We start from the raw sequence: 13,939 nt of genomic DNA, 5'->3' as shown, positions 1-13,939 counted from the left end.
ATCGCCTACTGCTTTCCAGGGTGCACATTAGCAGGAAACTGGATTGGGTATAGAGTTGGGGTTTGAACCTAGACACTCTGGTATGGAATGCAGGTATCCCAAGCAGCATCCTAACTGCTGTGCTAAATGCCAACCAAATGAATAGATTCTTTTTTTAAAAGTTTGCTTATTTATTTATTTTCAACTTTTAGAAAGGGAAAGGGAGAATAGTGAGGGAGGCAGAGACAGACACAGAAGCCTTGTGTTCACTATTTCGTTCTCCAAAAGCTCATGACAGCCAGGGCAGGGCCAGGCTGAAGCCATAAGCCCTAAACTCCATCTGGGTCTCCCATATGGGTGGCAGGGGCCCAAACACTTGTATCATTATCTGCTGCCTCTCAGGATGCATTAGTAGGAAACTGTATCAGAAGTGGAGTAGCCGACACTCAAATCAAGCACTTCAGAATGGAATGCCGGCATCCCAAGGGACAGCTTGACCCACTGCTCCGTAATGCCTTCCTTGATAGGTAGTTTTTCTATTCTTAAGGTTTATTTGTTTTGAAAGTCATTATTAGAGGGTGAGAAACATAGACACACACACACACACACACACACACAAAGAGATCTTCCATTCATTGGTTTTGTCCCCAGGTGGCCACAATGGCCCCAGCTGGGCCATGCTGAAGCCAGGAGCCATGAGCTTCATCCAAGTCTCACATGTAGGGGGCAGGGTCCAAGCACTTGGGTTATCTTATTTTCCCAGGCCATTTAGCAGAGAGCTAGGTTGGAAGTAGAGCATCTGGGATTTGAGCCAGCGCCGATATAGGATGCTGGCGCCCCAGGTGGCAGCATTACCTACTGTGCCACAAAGCCGGCCCTGATAAGTAGTTTTAGGTAGTGAATTTATAACATTTCTTTTTTTAGGAGTGTGTGCCATTTATTTAAAAAAGACTCCACATTGTAAACAGATTCTCAGGCATGTCATTTTCAAATATTTACATAATGTTCTGAAAAACAGGCTAATTTTTTTTACTGACTTCAATAGAATTCCTTTATCTGACGTTCAGCCTGAGGCTGCAGCATGAGATGAGAAAAATTTTATTCCTGCCAGTCGTACTTCATGTATCTGCTCATGAAACATGCAAAGTCTTGGCCCCCAAACTATGTTTTTGTTTCTCTTTCCTCCGTTATTCTACAAAAACTCGACTTCAACTGAAGTGTTTGAGTCATTTCCTGTAGAGTTCCATGTTTCCTCACCTGGTTTGTTTCCACTGTTCCTGCCTGAAGTGCCTAAAACTCGCCCGCCTCATTCAAATGACCCTTTATATAATATCCTTCCTACTCCCCTCTCTCCTTACCTTGTTCTGATCCTTCTCTCTTTTGAGTCCCCAGTGATGGAATTATTTGGGTCCTTTGTCTTCCAGGATTAAGGCTTCCAGATTAAGTATAAGAACCATATGTTGCTTTTCTTGTAATTGCGCTTAACATTGCTTTTAAAATGCTCTTCCATATAAAAGTAACAAACATAACATTCAAGAAACTTTGAATTAATTATGAAACATTTAGGAAACCAGTGCTATTTTAACTAGCGGTCTAAGGTCTGTGGCGGTTGGCCCCATTCCCACTCTTCTCTAAGGATCTGGAAACTGGCGTTGAGCGCTTGAGGGGCATCACTGGCCAGAAAGAGTTCTTTAGAGGCTCACTCACCCACCCATCTTTCCCCAGAAAAGCCCGTAAAGAAATGATCTCAGACACAAGCATCTCCACCTTGTGTTCAGAAGGCCTCTACGAAGGAGACTTCGCAGCTTTTCTTAATAAATTGTTACAGTTGGCGCTTGCTGTCAAAGATCGTACTGTACAGTAATCTTAATACTCAAAACCAACAACTATTTATGATTTTACTTTATTTTACGAGACTTTAGCTGGAAATGTTTTCTGTTTTGGACTTACTTTGCATTTTCATGATACCCTGGTTACTGTAAAACAGCTTCTCCATCGGTGTGCATGAACTCTGGATTTGCTTCTCCGGCTCATAGTCTAATAGCATGTTTGATTTTTCCCAGTTCTGTTCTGTCAGTTCTTGCTGATAAAAGCTGTGAGGATTCTCTGGGACTTTCATGAAAACACTTCAAGGACCTGAAAATCACTACCTTTGAAAAAAAAAAGAAATTTAATTGATTATGCATGTCAGCAGCAATTTGGGGGTTTCTGGTGTGTGTGTGTGTGTGTGTGTGTGTGTTAGTGCTATGGGAGTTGCTTTTGTTCAGTTAATGTTGTGTACTTGCAATGTTATCGAGTACTTTTATGTTTTCATAACTTTTATTTCATTACGGGGATTATATTTGCTGATATAAATATCACTTTTCCTTTTAAAACGGTCATATGTATATAAGATCATCATTATATTTCCCTAAGTTTAAATAAAGAAACTTTTATTAAATTAGTTATTGTCTTCTGTGTTATTGAACATGTGGTCAGTTGTCATGTTCATACATCCAAATGATCAAAGTCTGAACTTGTGTCTAATTCTTCCCTGCTGTTAGGCTACCCTGTCATGATCAAGGCCTCAGCAGGTGGTGGTGGGAAAGGCATGCGCATCGCTTGGGATGATGAAGAGACCAGGTGAGAGGCTGTCCAAAAGATACTTTTGATGAAAATTGCAGTTACCAGAGTTTTATTGAACTGACAGGTAAACAGATAACCAGAGCATAATGGAGTCATTAGAATGCCATTCAGTTTTTACTCTTTTGAAGGTGGAAAAACTGAAAGTATGCAGAAATGTTCGTTATTTATATTTTCATCATTATTATACTGTTATAGAAAGATTTCTGCTTTTTTAAGCATTAACAAAGGATTTCTTTTTTGGTTTTATAGTATATTTTAAAAAATTACAGTCATATTTCTGTTTCTAGGCAGAAATCACTAACATTTATCTGTGTAAGTTGGAATGTAGCCTTACGATCGGAAACAACTATATATTAAAAGCAGCCGTAATTTCGTTGAGAGTTTGTTTTACCTCGATATATATGGATTTTCCTTTGCTGATCCATAAAAGCAGTAAATTACTTTGATAATTTTATGGTGTGAAATATATATTTTTTCTTTGAGTGTGAAATTATTTTATGCCCTTCATATGCAGTGCATTTTGTTGTAAATCTAGAACACACTATTACTAGTTTCAGAAATCAAAAGTAACTTTCAAAGTAAAAAGTTTTGGCCGGCTCCGCAGCTCACTAGGCTAATCCTCCGCCTGCGGCGCTGGTACCCTGGGTTCTAGTCCTGGTTGGGGCACTGGATTCTGTCCCGGTTGCTCCTCTACCAGTCCAGCTCTCTGCTGTGGCACGGGAAGGCAGTGGAGGATGGCCCAAGTGCTTGGGTCCTGCACCCACATGGGAGACCAGGAGGAAGCACCTGGCTCCTGGCTTCGGATCGGTGCAGCGCTGGCTGTAGTGGCCATTGGAGGGTGAACCAAAGGAAAAAGGAAGACCTTTCTCTCTGTCTCTCTCTCTCACTGTCTAACTGTGCCTGTCAATAAATAAATAAATAAAAAATAAAGTAAAAAGTTTTTCAATTTAATGCATTGATAATGTCATAATAATTAGAGAAAAGGTTGTTCAAAAAGCTGCCCAGTCCAAGCAGATTTTAAGGAACTCAGATTCATAGTCTTTATTTTCAGAGTTGCCTGCAGGGGAGATTTATATTCATGTTTCAGAGATGAGGATGATAAAAACCACTGAATTGCTCATTTATGTTGATGCTTCTGCTGTCTCCCGAGAAGTAATCTGATTGTCCAAGTGGCTAATTTTTCCTTCTCTTTCCCCTTCCCTCCCTGGCTTCCTCGCCCTTCTGTTTTCTTCCCTACCCACACTCCTTCCCCACTGCTTTCTCTCTTAAATCGCGTAGGGACAGAAATCTGGATGAGTTAGTGTGGAAGTCCTCTGCAGTGTATCTGCACCTTCCTTCCTGTCCTCACTCCTTTCTGGAGGAAGAAAAATGGTTTTAAATAACCCACAGAAATTTTAGCATTCTTTGGATGCAAAGGAAAGTTCAGTAGCCATGAGTTGCTTTATTCTTCTATCCTAAGGGATGACTACCTATTTTAACATCTTTCTGAAGCTTTTTGGTGAAAGTAGCAGTTATAACTTGTCTTAGAATCTGTAGGACACTGGAAAGATGTTAAAAGGAATAATGTTTGTTGTTATTATATAGTTAATTGGAGTGAGAATCATGAAGGTTGTTGAAAGTGGACTTAAATATTTTTATAATAATGTATTATTTTATTTTCCCCATATACATTTAAATAAAATGTGTGGCATGAATGGGAAATTGGTTGTGTTTGTTTTCTGATACCGCCTAGACTTTAAGCAGTGTGATGAGAGCAGAATCTTTTACATTTGAACCTATATTTGTACCAGTACCTAAAGTATTTACCACACATGTAGTTTGATGATCAGTAAATGGGGGACTTCAGGAAGTTTGTGGCAAAATGCCGTTAAAGATAAGTTTATGGGACTGGCATTGTGGATTAAATGGCCACATATGTTGCCAGCATCCCATATGCGTGCTAGTTGGGGACCTGGCTGCTCCATTTGACATCCAGTTCCCTGCTATGCTCCTTGGAAAACAGCAGAAGATGGCCCGAGTACCTGAGATCCTGCCACGCACTGGGGAGACCCAAGTGGAGTCCCAGGCTCCTGGCTTCAACTTGGTCCAGCCCCAATCACTGTGTCCATCTGGGGAATGAACCAGCAGATGGAAGATCTCTCTCTCTCTCTTCCCCGCCCCTCCATCTCTGTAACTCTGCCTTTCAAATAAATAAGTATACCTTTTTTCTTCACAATAAACTTATTTTGTTGCAAAAAAATTGAAATACATGTATGGTTGTTTCATAGTAAACATTTTCCATGGCCTTTTTGAAGACTACCTATGCATGGATTTAAAATTTTTTTTGTAGCAAAATAAACATCTTTTAATTCCAGTTTCCCATCAACATTTTGAAGTAATGCTTGTATTTACTGAATTTACTTATAACTAAATCTATTAAGTGATGTCCTTAATATTATTTTCCTTGTTTTTTTTTTTTTTTTTTTTTTTTTTGACAGGCAGAGTGGACAGTGAGAGAGAGAGACAGAGAGAAAGGTCTTCCTTTGCCGTTGGTTCACCCTCCAATGGCCGCCGCGGCCGGCGCGCTGTGGCCGGCGCACCGCGCTGATCCGATGGCAGGAGCCAGGAGCCAGGTGCTTCTCCTGGTCTCCCATGGGGTGCAGGGCCCAAGCACCTGGGCCATCCTCCACTGCACTCCCTGGCCACAGCAGAGGGCTGGCCTGGAAGAGGGGCAACCGGGACAGAATCCGGCGCCCCGACCGGGACTAGAACCCGGTGTGCCGGCGCCGCTAGGCGGAGGATTAGCCTAGTGAGCCGCAGCGCCGGCCTTCCTTGTGTTTTAAAATATGTTGGTGATACTTTTAAAGTCAGCACTGTTTTATTTTGGTGACTGATTTTTCCTTTTGGTGTTTTGGTTTGCATATAGAATAAAGACTCTCTTTCTCTCTCTCTCTCTCTCTCTCTCTCTCTCTCTCTCTCTTTTTTTTTTGACAGGCAGAGTTAGAGAGAGAGACAGAGAGAAAGGTCTTCCTTCCATTGGTTCACCCCCAAAATGGCCGCTGCGGCCAGTGCGCTGTGCCAATCTGAAGCCAGGAGCCAGGTGTTTCCTCCTGGTCTCCCATGTGGGTGCAGGACCCAAGCACTTGGGCCATCCTCCACTGCCTTCCCGTGCCACAGCAGAGAGCTGGACTGGAAGAGGAGCAACCGGGACTAGAACCCGGCGCCCCAACCAGGACTAGAACCTGGGGTGCCGGCGCCACAGGCAGAGCATTAGCCTAGTGAGCCGTGGCGCCGGCCAAGAATAAAGACTCTAAATCATTACAGTAGGGCCAACTTTACTATGTTTTTTCTTTGTGAATATAATATCCCATTCAATAAAAATTTTGGTTATTTGGTGTTGTAAACAATAATTCTTTGTATGCTAATTTCCTTGTAGGATTCTGAGATCTAATTTCATTTCACCAAGTCAGAGATATAATGGAGACTAAAAAAATCTAAACTTTTCATGAGAACTCAGAACTAGGGGATTTTTACAGAGTTTTGAACTTTACCTTCTAGTCACTGTTTACCTGCAATGTATCTTTCAAGCACAAAAACAAACGCTTCAGATAGTTATTTCTAGTATTGCCAGATGGACTATTTGCACATTAAAGGATTGGAAGAGCTTGGTTTTAATATTATATGTTAAATGCAAGTACTTAACTTGAAGACTGAAAACCTGTTAGATATGAAAGGAATTAAATTTTGTATTCTGGGCTGGTGTTGTGGCATAGCAGGTAAAGCCACTGCTTCTGCCTCTGACACTGGCATCCCCCATGGGTGCCAGTTTGTATCTCCACTGCTCCACTTTTATTCCAGCTTCCTGCTAATGGCCTGGGAAGAGCAGCCGAAGATGGCCCAGGTGCGTGGACCCCTGCCAGCCACGTGAGAGACCCAGAAGCTCCTGGCTCCTGGCTTTGGCCTGCTCAGCCATGGCCATTGTGGCTATCTGGAGCGTACCAGTGAATAGAAGATCTCTCTTTATGTCTTCCCCTCTGTGTAGCTCTGACATTTAAGTAAATAAATAAATCATTTTTAAAAATTGCATTCTAAATAATTCAGTGAATAGAAAATAACACTTTTAGATAGTAAACTTTTGAGATTTTAGTGGATGGACCAAGTGAACTCATTGTATATGAATTTGAGTAAGCATATTTTAAAAAATGTTTTATTTATTTGAGAGGCAGAGTTACAGAGAGAGAGGGAGAGACAGATAGATCCTCTAACTGCTGGTTAACTCCCCAAATGGGAGCAATGGCTGGAACTGGGCTGATCCGAAGCGAGGAGCTCTGAACTTCCTCCAGGTCTCCCATGTGGGTGCAGGGTCCCAAGCACTTGGGCCATCTTCTGCTGCTTTCCAAGGCCATAGCAGAGAGCTGGATTGGAAGAGGAGCAGCTGGGGCATGAACTGTCAGCCACATGGGATGCTGGTACTGCAGGTGGAGGCCTAGCCCACTACGCCACAGTGCCTGTCCCAGTAAGCATATTTAATAATGACAATGTAAGTTACAAGTCACCTGGGATTAAAATTATGAAAACACAATGAAATTTACATTTTAATTTTTTAAAGATAATTTATTTGAAAGAGAGCTGTCATCCATGCACTAGTTCACTCTAAGTGGCCACAGTAGCCATGGCTGTGTCAGGCCAAGGTCAGGAGCCAGGAACTTCATCCTCGTCTCCCATGTGGGAGGCAGGGGCCTTAGTGATTGCACCGCCTTCGGCTGCCCTCCTGGGTGCATTAGCAGGGAGCTGGATGTGAAGTGGCCTGGCCGGGACTCAAAGTAGTGCATGTGGGAGGCTGGTGTCACAGGCAGCAGCTTAGCCTGCTGCGCCAGTGTGCTGGCCCTTATATTTTTATTTTTTAAAATTATGTTTCTCTGTCTTAATTGTTGATCTTGGAAGCGTTTTAAAGAAGATGAAGTTTCCGTAACCGGTGTGGGTTTGTGGGGTACAGCTGCATTTCAAGGTGTGCGTGTACAGGTGGTGAATGCTTTTGTGCCGTGTGTTCACTCCTGGTGAGTGTGCTTGGTGTCGTCGTGCTGCAGTGCTGTAGTTGCTGAGGCCCTTCTCATTGTTGTTTGCGTCTTCTGGCTTCTGCATTTTAATTTTTTTATTAGTAGAATTAAAGTTCATGGCATTAGGGTCAAAAAAGGGTAATTATGTGTGTATGCTCTATATGGTTGATTAGAATCTCAGATTATCAGTTAGTAAAGTAACTCCTGTTTTAACAGAAGATACAGAATCAGGGAAGTTAACTGAGTCACCCAAGGCCACAGAGCCAGGGAGTGGGAGAGTCGCAGTTAAAACAAAGTTAATTAATGTGTTTGAACATTGAGTGAGTTTTGTGTTTTGTTCAAAAGTAACTTAAACATTTAATTGGTTTTGTTTATAATCGGTGATGTTTTGCTAGTCCTGTCTTCCTTTTTCTTTTCCAGAGATGGCTTTAGATTTTCATCTCAGGAAGCTGCTTCTAGTTTTGGTGATGATCGACTACTAATAGAAAAATTTATTGATAACCCTCGTCATATAGAAATCCAGGTTGGTACATCTTAAAATGCTTTCTAATTTTTATTAATTTGAAACAATATCATTTAATCCCATTCGAAACACCTCCTCTCTTTTAGAATAATTGTGAATTATTATAACAATATTATTTTTTGAGTTTTTTAGAAGCCATATAAAATATTAAGTTGATATAATCGGTTATTTATTCTGCATGAAGGAATAGAATGACGTGCCTGGAGAGAATGGATAGCTGTTTGGAGCTAAAATTAGTGGCTAATCTTTTGGCTTCTAAAACAGTTGTTATTTGTGTGAACCTAATATATGTATTCAGAAATATGTATCTACTTCTTAATCCTGAAAATACATCTGTTCCTAAATACATCTGTTCTTAAAATTCAAAATTCTAGGGAAAAATAAAAACTAAGAAGCTTAAATTTTAGAGTTTCCAGCTTTAACTGATAAAGATACATTATTAAATTTGAATTTCAGATTACCAATGATTATTTCACTAAAAATTATTTTACTAAAAAATTCTTTACCTGAAATTCTTTAACTGCATATCATGTATTTTTACTAAAAAAGTGTTTGTTGTTTATTTGAAATTGAAATTGAGGTATCTTACATCTTACCTGGTAATCCCAGTTCTTTTCCCTTTTTTATAAATGGGAAAGTTCATGATGTGTTATGTATTAACGCTAGACCTTTGACCCACTTGCTACAATGAAAATAAACCACAGGAGAGACATCTATATAGAAGTCATAGACAACATGTGGACTAAATGCATGAAATGTTTGCTGATCACTAAATATCTAATAACATCAACACCAACAGGTGTCTAAAATAATGCTGTGGTGGTGGCTGTCCTGTGCACAATTGATAACCGTAATGTACGTCCCCTTTACTGACACTCGTTGTCCTCATACAGCTGTGTAATTGGTTCTGTTTTACCCATTGCATCTGAAACGTAATTGGAGAATGTTTTATCTTTTTGATAAAAATGTTATGTTGAGTTTATGGAGTATAAATACAAAGTTTTTGTCTATTAACATCACCCTAAAGAATGAGAGGCACTATGTTCTCTGAGGTTTGAGGTTTGAGAGTTAGAAACAGAGAGGTGTTGCCTGAGGAAAGTGTTAATTGTGCACATGGTGGTGTGGCTCTGTGTTTTTTCTAATGGTATTGCTCTTACAGGTTTTAGGTGATAAACATGGGAATGCTTTGTGGCTTAATGAGAGAGAGTGCTCGATTCAGAGAAGAAACCAGAAGGTGGTGGAGGAAGCCCCAAGGTAAGAGTCTCTCCCAGCAAGCATTATAAAACAGACTGCTTTTATGCTTTGTATTTTCATTTTCTTGGATACAATCATTTTAATGTTCCTCTAGATGACATTAATGCGTGTGTTTGTAGTTAAGGCTTTGTCCCTTGATCCTTCTCAGTATATTAGGTTAGTGCATTAAAGTGAGTTCAGGAAAGAGAAGTGGGTTTTCATTAGAGGAGAAAGTTGGGTCGACAACCAAATGTGACTTCTGTTGGCTTCTGCGTGTAGAATCTGCTGGTGTTTTGTAGAATTTCTGGGGTGGATGTCTTTGAGGCTCTCCTGTTGGTGAAGGTTTCATAAAGCGGATTCTGAATTTATCTTCCCACGAAAGGACTTCTTGGATATGGTTCTTGGAAATTGCTTGGTTTATCAGAACCACTGTGGGTGCTCCTTCAGGCCACCTTTACTGTGTTTGATGGAAAGCTTTGTGAAGTCTCATTTCTAATTTGATGCTAGGTTGATATTTTAATATTTTCTGACATTCTCTTTGTTCCTGAAAATTCCCAGTTGAGTGTATGTGGTTGTTTTGAATCACCAGATACCAGGAAATATAGCCAATATAGCTGTTGTCAGCATAGCCAGCATGCCTTGATATAATGTGTGTATGGCTTCTAAAATGAAGAGGTGTGAGTATGAGCAAACTTTTAATCACAGGGTAATGCTAAAAATTAAGCTGTTTTGGTTCTGTTGAATTTGTTTAAGGTTTATTTATTCAGAGAGAGGGAGAGGGAGGAGGGAGGAGGGAGAAGGGAGGGGGGAGGGGGAGGGGGAGGGATCGATTTTCCATCTTCTGGTTCACTCCCCAAATGGCCACAATGACTGGGGCTGACCCCTGCCAAAGCCAGGAGCCAGGAGCTTCTTCCAGGTCTCCCACATGGGTGGAGGGCCCCAAGCACTTGGGCCATCCTCTGCTTCTTTCCCAGCACAATAGCAGGGAGCTGGATCGAAAGCAGAACTGCTGGGACTCAAACTGGTGCCCATATTGCTTGCTGGCGTCGCAGGCGGCGGCTTCACCAGCTATGCCACAATGCTAGTCCCTATTGAATTGTTTTTTAAAATGTGGTTTGATGTATAAGTTTTACAACAAGATCCCCAAATCCTTTGATGCTTGTCTCATTGATTTGTCAGGAGAAGAATCTATATATCCTTTCGCCTTGAATTTGTGCTCTATTCTTGACCAATAGAAAACATACAAGTGATGCTGTACCAGTTTCTGGCCCAGGCCGCATGAAACTAGCAGCTTCCACTTCCTGTTTCTTAGGATGCCATCATGTCGTAAAAAACTGCTCACTGTAGACTACATGGCACGTGGCCCTGTTTCTCATGGCCTCGGACCAGGATAGAGGAAGGAAGGAAAATGAAAAAGCTAAGGGAGAAGTTCTCCATGGGTCTTTAGGAAGGAACCTGGGAGCTGCTAGTGCTGATTACTTGGCACTGACCTGAAGGTCAGTACTTAGCTGGGAAGCCTGGAAATGCCTTGTTTGCCTGAGCAGCCATGTGCTCAGCTGGAATCCTAGTAGAAGAGAAAGGTTGTTGGCAGGGCCGTCTCTGGCTTAGTCTTTTGCTACTTTTTTCCTTGCCTGCTTTATTATTTCTATTTCAGTTAATTGTCTCATTTTATTGAAAACTTACCTGTCTTACCTGAGATAAAAATCTTTCACAGACTGGGAACAAAAATCATGATCTTTGTTCTGTTTAGAATTGTAAGTTTTTCATAGGAACATCTCATCTATTAATATAGAAAACAAAAGAGGAAAAACCAAACAGTATGAACCGAAATGAAAACACTAGGACTGATTGTTTTTTTTTTTAAATAGATTTTATTTATTTATTTGAGAGGTAGAGTTACAGACAGAGGGGCAGAGAGAAAGGTCTTCCTTCCGTTGGTCCACTCCCCAAATGGCCACAACAGCTGGAGCTGCACTGATCCGAAGCCAGGAGCCTGGAGCTTCCTTAAGGTCTTGCCACGCAGGTGCAGGGGTCCAAGCACTTGAGCCATCTTCTACTGCTTTCCCAGGACAAAGCAGAGAGCTGGATTGGAAGAGGAGCAGCCAGGACTAGAACTGGTACCCATATGGGATGCCGGCGATGCAGGTGGAGGATTAACCTGTGCCACGGTGCCGGCCCCAGGACTGACTGTTAATGTTGAGTTGATATCTATACATATACTGTAAAAATGTAAAATAAATGGAGTATATAAATCCCACTTACTATAGTAAGAATCTAAAACTGTGCTTTAGGGTAAATGGGAAGTTTGGGTTTTTGATAAAGGTTAAGTCAGAATGAGACAAGACAAATAATGGGTTTTTAGTCAGTTGCAGTGAGAATCTCCAATAGTATGCTGTTAGTAGGATTTTTAGTAGGATTTCCTTATTTTGTTTGTAGTAGCTTTGTCATGCATTTATTGGTGAAATAGGTTAATGCAGTAAGATTCACATCACTCAAGGGGGCCATAGGAGGCACATTTAGCACTGGCAGTATTCTTGTCCCACACCCTCACTCCACTGGATATTTACCTTGAGTCTATTCAAGGCTCTGGAGCCAACTAGAACTGTATATGGAATAGAAATATAATACTCATATTAAGACAACAAGGAGTTACATGTGGCTTAACAAAGAATGTGAGGAATCAGGAGCATGACCAGGTCCTAGAGCAAAAACTCAGGGAAAGGACATTACAGAGGAAAAGCGTCTGTAAGATACAAATGGAGGCCGGCGCCGCGGCTCAACAGGCTAATCCTCCACCTAGCGGCGCCAGCACACCGGGTTCTAGTCCCGGTCAGGGCGCCGGATTCTGTCCCGGTTGCCCCTCTTCCAGGCCAGCTCTCTGCTGTGGCCCGGGAGTGTAGTGGAGGATGGCCCAAGTGCTTGGGCCCTGCACCCCATGGGAGACCAGGAGAAGCACCTGGCTCCTGTCATCGGATCAGCGCGGAGCACCGGCCGCAGCGCACCAGCCGTGGCGGCCATTGGAGGGTGAACCAACGGCAAAGGAAGACCTTTCTCTCTGTCTCTCTCTCTCACTGTCCACTCTGCCTGTCAAAAAAAAAAAAAAAAAAAAAAAAAAAAAAAAAAAAAGATGCAAATGGAGCCTTTGGACTGTATGGGAAGATGTCAGCTGTATGAAGATACTTAAATGAGATAATCAGGGAAATCTGAATATTGACAGGATAGTAAATACTGACTAGCTATTAATTAAGGAGTCCCTATTAATTTTTTAAATGTGGTTGTGTTACAAAGGAGTGCTTACTGAAACAGATATGGGAGTTTTTACAGTTGAAAATGCTTCATTTGGGATTTGCTTTAGAATTAAAAAAGCCAGTTGACCAGAAGTTATATGTTAATAATTATTACATATTGGTGACAGCCATGTGCACATGCATTATACTACCCCATATAATAAAAAGTTTACAACATGTCATCCAAATCTTACTCATTTGAGAATAATTTTAATCCGTAAGTAGAAAAGTAGTTAGTGTTTTATTTCTCAGAATCTTGTATAGAAGCAAAATCAGTGAAAATACAGAAGTGGTTTGATGGTTGTGGTTTTCAGGGTTTGTTGAAAACATCTTAGCCTTACACGTTTGCTGGAAGATGACTTTGATATTTAAAATGGAAGTTTTAGGATTTATGAGGTGTGCAGTCACTTCTTGTTATTGGAGGCAGTTCTGTTCTATAAGGCATCGTGAATACTGAGTGAGCAACTTCAGCCTGTTGCTTCTAGGGGAAACAGAGTGTTTTCTGTGGGCCTCTGCCCCAACATTTTCATCAGCTGTTTAGAATATAACCTTGTCTATGTGTGTTTCTTTTGATAGGTCCCTTCTTTAATATCTATTCTGGGCTCTTTATCATTGTACTCAGTCCTGCCAACAGGACCATAACTCATGCCCAAGCAAAGCTTTTATCATGCAGTTTTTCTCTGTTAAGACTCTCACACCATTTTGAGGCTTGGAAAAACCAACTAGAGCCTCAGTTCATCGCTTGGGGGTGGTGTGAAACCACATGCATAAAAGTGTAAAAACCAAACCAAACCCAAAAGTGGTACTAGATATACCTTGAAAAGGACCCTCATTCAGTCTGAGCACTGAGACAAGAAGGCAGAGTGAGTGCCTTGCTCTGAGTGTGTTAACAGTGTCAGTGATTTTGCCTCTCCGTGTATGTACCTGAATGTCCATAGGTGCCACAGCATTGATTTTGGTTCCAAGTAAATTTGAGCAGGTAGGCAAATTTGCAAATATGGTATCCATGAATGATGAGAATTGAGTTTTCTTTGTTTTCCTGTTGAAAGCTTGACTATAATATGTCATGGTAAAGATCTTTTCTGGTCATGTCTATTAGGAGTTCTGTGTGGTTCCTGTACTTGAATGTCCCTTTGTTCTCTAAATCCGGAGAGTTTTCTGATGTTATTTCACTGAATAGCCTTTTTAATCCATTCTCTCTTTCCACACCTTCAGGAACTCCTAAGACCCATATATTAGGTCATTTGATAGTATCC

At 41.2% G+C, this 13,939-nt stretch overlaps 1 protein-coding gene across 16 annotated transcripts in view; it reads left to right on the top strand.

Moving 5' to 3' along the window:
- The window catches only part of PCCA (propionyl-CoA carboxylase subunit alpha), a 438,870-nt gene that overhangs the window by 157,209 nt on the left and 267,722 nt on the right, over nucleotides 1-13,939 (top strand). For all 16 annotated transcript variants that reach the window (XM_070048637.1, XM_051850469.2, XM_008260152.4 and 13 more), the window contains 3 exons: nucleotides 2,523-2,601; nucleotides 8,061-8,163; nucleotides 9,323-9,417. In XM_070048637.1, the coding sequence (XP_069904738.1) occupies nucleotides 2,523-2,601; nucleotides 8,061-8,163; nucleotides 9,323-9,417 (277 nt within the window). The remainder of the gene's footprint in view (nucleotides 1-2,522; nucleotides 2,602-8,060; nucleotides 8,164-9,322; nucleotides 9,418-13,939) is intronic.

The sequence above is a fragment of the Oryctolagus cuniculus genome, chromosome 9 (genome assembly GCF_964237555.1).
Source record: "Oryctolagus cuniculus chromosome 9, mOryCun1.1, whole genome shotgun sequence".
Lineage (NCBI taxonomy): Eukaryota > Metazoa > Chordata > Mammalia > Lagomorpha > Leporidae > Oryctolagus > Oryctolagus cuniculus.
This window is presented reverse-complemented; position numbering and strand designations above follow the sequence as displayed.